At 41.6% G+C, this 2,868-nt stretch overlaps 1 protein-coding gene across 1 annotated transcript in view; it reads left to right on the top strand.

Annotated features, from left to right (window-relative positions):
- LOC107088489 (sorbin and SH3 domain-containing protein 1-like) overlaps positions 1–2,868 on the top strand; it is a 73,127-nt gene that overhangs the window by 13,265 nt on the left and 56,994 nt on the right. Inside the window, exons 4-7 of the mRNA XM_015380700.1 lie at positions 224–340; positions 1,005–1,111; positions 1,219–1,357; positions 1,541–1,570. Of these exons, the coding sequence (XP_015236186.1) occupies positions 224–340; positions 1,005–1,111; positions 1,219–1,357; positions 1,541–1,570 (393 nt within the window). The remainder of the gene's footprint in view (positions 1–223; positions 341–1,004; positions 1,112–1,218; positions 1,358–1,540; positions 1,571–2,868) is intronic.

The raw sequence follows: 2,868 nt of genomic DNA, 5'->3' as shown, positions 1-2,868 counted from the left end.
GAAGCTGCTCTCTGCTGCTCTCCGCTAACCTGTTTAGTAATTAGTTGCAGTAAGTAGAGATGCATCTTTAATGTGATGGCCTGGTTTTGATTATTTAGATCTATTTCAGGAGCTAGTTAACCTGGAATTCCCTGCAGCTTTAAAGCAGCCTCCCTTTCTTTGAGTTTTTTTTTTTTTTTTAACAGACTGCTGGACTTAAACTTGTCACTTTGGACATTTTCAGATTTGGATCCGAGCAAGGTGTGCAAAGGGAAAGGCGTGGTGACTCTACGGGCAACCCTGGTCCACATTGACGACGAAGGCTTCGTCAGCAAAGAACCCAATGTCGTCACGACAACAAGTATGTCAAGCTGTTCTGTAGCAGCTCTCTGCATGATGAAATTGAATTTACTGGGCGTTAGTGTGTGCAGAAGATGTTATTTTGTTATAAAAAAAAGTCTCTAAAAGCTCTTACCAAAGCTTAGATTATATGAGTCCTGGAGTATGGAAGTGGATGTTCAGAAGGATCAGAACCCTGATAAGGACCAATTGCTGATATTTTCATGCAAATGTCAAAGAGCTCTCTTGTTGCAGCCTGCCCACGCTGCACTTTGGACCACAGGGGCTTGACTGAGGGCTTATTTGTTGCACAGAACTCTGGAACTGGACTGGCAGCTGGCCAAGGCAACAGGGAGATGCTTTAATTGTTGCAAAGCCTGGATAAAATAAGGCAGCTGGAACAAACGATCCTTGCAGCTGTTTGAAAAGGCTTTTTGTTCTCATGACAAAGTTCAGAGATTGTGGGAGAATCTTGTTTTTTTCCGCTTTACTGCATGAAACCCACCAAAGGAAAGCACTCTCGCCCGGCTGAAAGTAACAGAGAGCGTTTCAGCAGCAGTTATCTGCTATGATTGGTCATTCTGAGCCGGAGTTCACCGGACCGCCCCACCTTTCGGTGCCATCCTCACTGTTTTTCTTCCTGCAGTAGTGGCTGCCAAGCTCAGAAAGTTCTGGACTCGTTTCAGGCGGCTGGACCGGCCAGATTAATGGGGACGGAACGAAAGCAGAAGCGGCTGAGGGGGGCAGCAGTAACACGGCTCATTTACCTCCAGAAAACAACACTCAGTGCCAGGTACCATTACTCTCACCTAATTCAAAACCATTTCTCTCCGCCTCAATCGCTTCATAGAAAATGTGTTGTTTTACACTTTGATTCTATTTTTCTCTGCATTTTTTTAGGCCAATTTTAAAAGCATAAGAGAAATTCAGACTCCGTCTCCTTCAGATGCTCAGACTTGTAACCAATCAGCTCCCAGCTGTGTTTATCCCCGCACCACTGCAGTCAACCCGACCATCGTCCTGCTGCAGCACAGCAGAGGTGAGCACCATCTGTGAGCTTGTTTATGAGACATTCCTGTCATTCTGGACCTGTGGTTCTGTATTTGCATGTTGGTGTTGAACCAGCACTGTCACTGTAACACTGAACTAATGCTTTCACACCTGGCTTGGCTGCCGGGTCGCTTTTCCTGCCATGTCTGTGTCTGTCTGTCTCTCACCACAGAGCAGCAAAAGAATCTGTCCCATCTGGAAGGTATGCATTTAAGTTTGAGCTGTAAACACATGAATTTGTCTTTTTTACATCAAGAGGTGAATGAATCGTTGATGCATGTTGGGAGTCGGATCCTAAAGATGAGTTTATTGAAGCTTGTTCTATTATAGAGCTTCCCAGTTTGTTGGCTATGGGGTGCTGGAGCGCTGACCTCTGTCCAGTGCTGAAAACACTCATTAGAGGTGGATAATTTAAGATAGTCGCTTGCTCTGATAGATAAGCTTTCTTTTTCTATGGGCAGCCTGANGACATCTGCATCGCTTACTTGAGAACATTGTACACCAAGATGCAAGATTTCGCTGCAAAAAATAGAAATCTCAATAAGTTATTTTTTTTCTTAAAATAAGTGCATTTTTCCTTGAATTGAGGAGGTAAGTGAGATATTTTGCCAATGGAACAAGACGATTTCCTTTTAAAATAAGAAAAAACAATGTTACTGTATTGTCTTATTTCAAGAGCATATTATCTAACTATCTTATTTTAAGAGTAAAAGTACTCATTCCATTGGCAGATCATCTTATTTACCTGCTCAAATTAAGGGTAAATATACTTAATTTAAGAATTTACTTATTTCTGGATTATTTTTGCAGTGTGGAGTGATTTACTGCGATCGATCAGGTTTCAATCTTACTCTAAATTTTTCTACAGCTGTGTCAAAATGGAGGATATCTATGAGGCTATTGCTGAGGTGTCAGGGTTGGGTGGAGGTTGGTTGAGGACCCAAATGCAGAGAGGAGGGAGGCAGAGATGAGTTCTTTCAGGTTTAATGAAATGAAAAAAAGGCAACAGAAACAAAATCTAAGAAGCAAAATACAGGAAACCAGACATAAGGGGAAAAATAGGAATGGGGATCCAAGTAATGATGAGAAACCAGCAAAGAGTAACTGAACAGGAGAAAGTATAAAAATCAGAAACAATGAGAGGATTGATTATCTGATGGGGAGCAGGTGTGGACAGAAGTAACCAGAAGGAGCGAAGGGAAATGAGACTGACACAAGGGGGCAACAGAGAGTAACTCGAAAAATATATCACTGCTTAATTAAACACAAAATGGAAAAGAAACCAATGAACAAGAAAATACAACATAACCAGGTGGGGATTTACTATTAGGCAATACTAGGCAATTGCCTAGGGCCCCAAGTTCCTGGGGGCCCCATAAAACTCTGTTTACCTGTATGGTTAATACAATTTTATTACTTAATTGTGCACATTAATTATTAGTTTTTGATAAAAAAATCCTTTCGCTAATATGCCATCAGAAGACTTATAATATTAATTGT

This window comes from Cyprinodon variegatus, unplaced genomic scaffold (assembly GCF_000732505.1).
Source record: "Cyprinodon variegatus isolate N-32 unplaced genomic scaffold, C_variegatus-1.0 Scaffold11, whole genome shotgun sequence".
NCBI lineage: Eukaryota > Metazoa > Chordata > Actinopteri > Cyprinodontiformes > Cyprinodontidae > Cyprinodon > Cyprinodon variegatus.
This window is presented reverse-complemented; position numbering and strand designations above follow the sequence as displayed.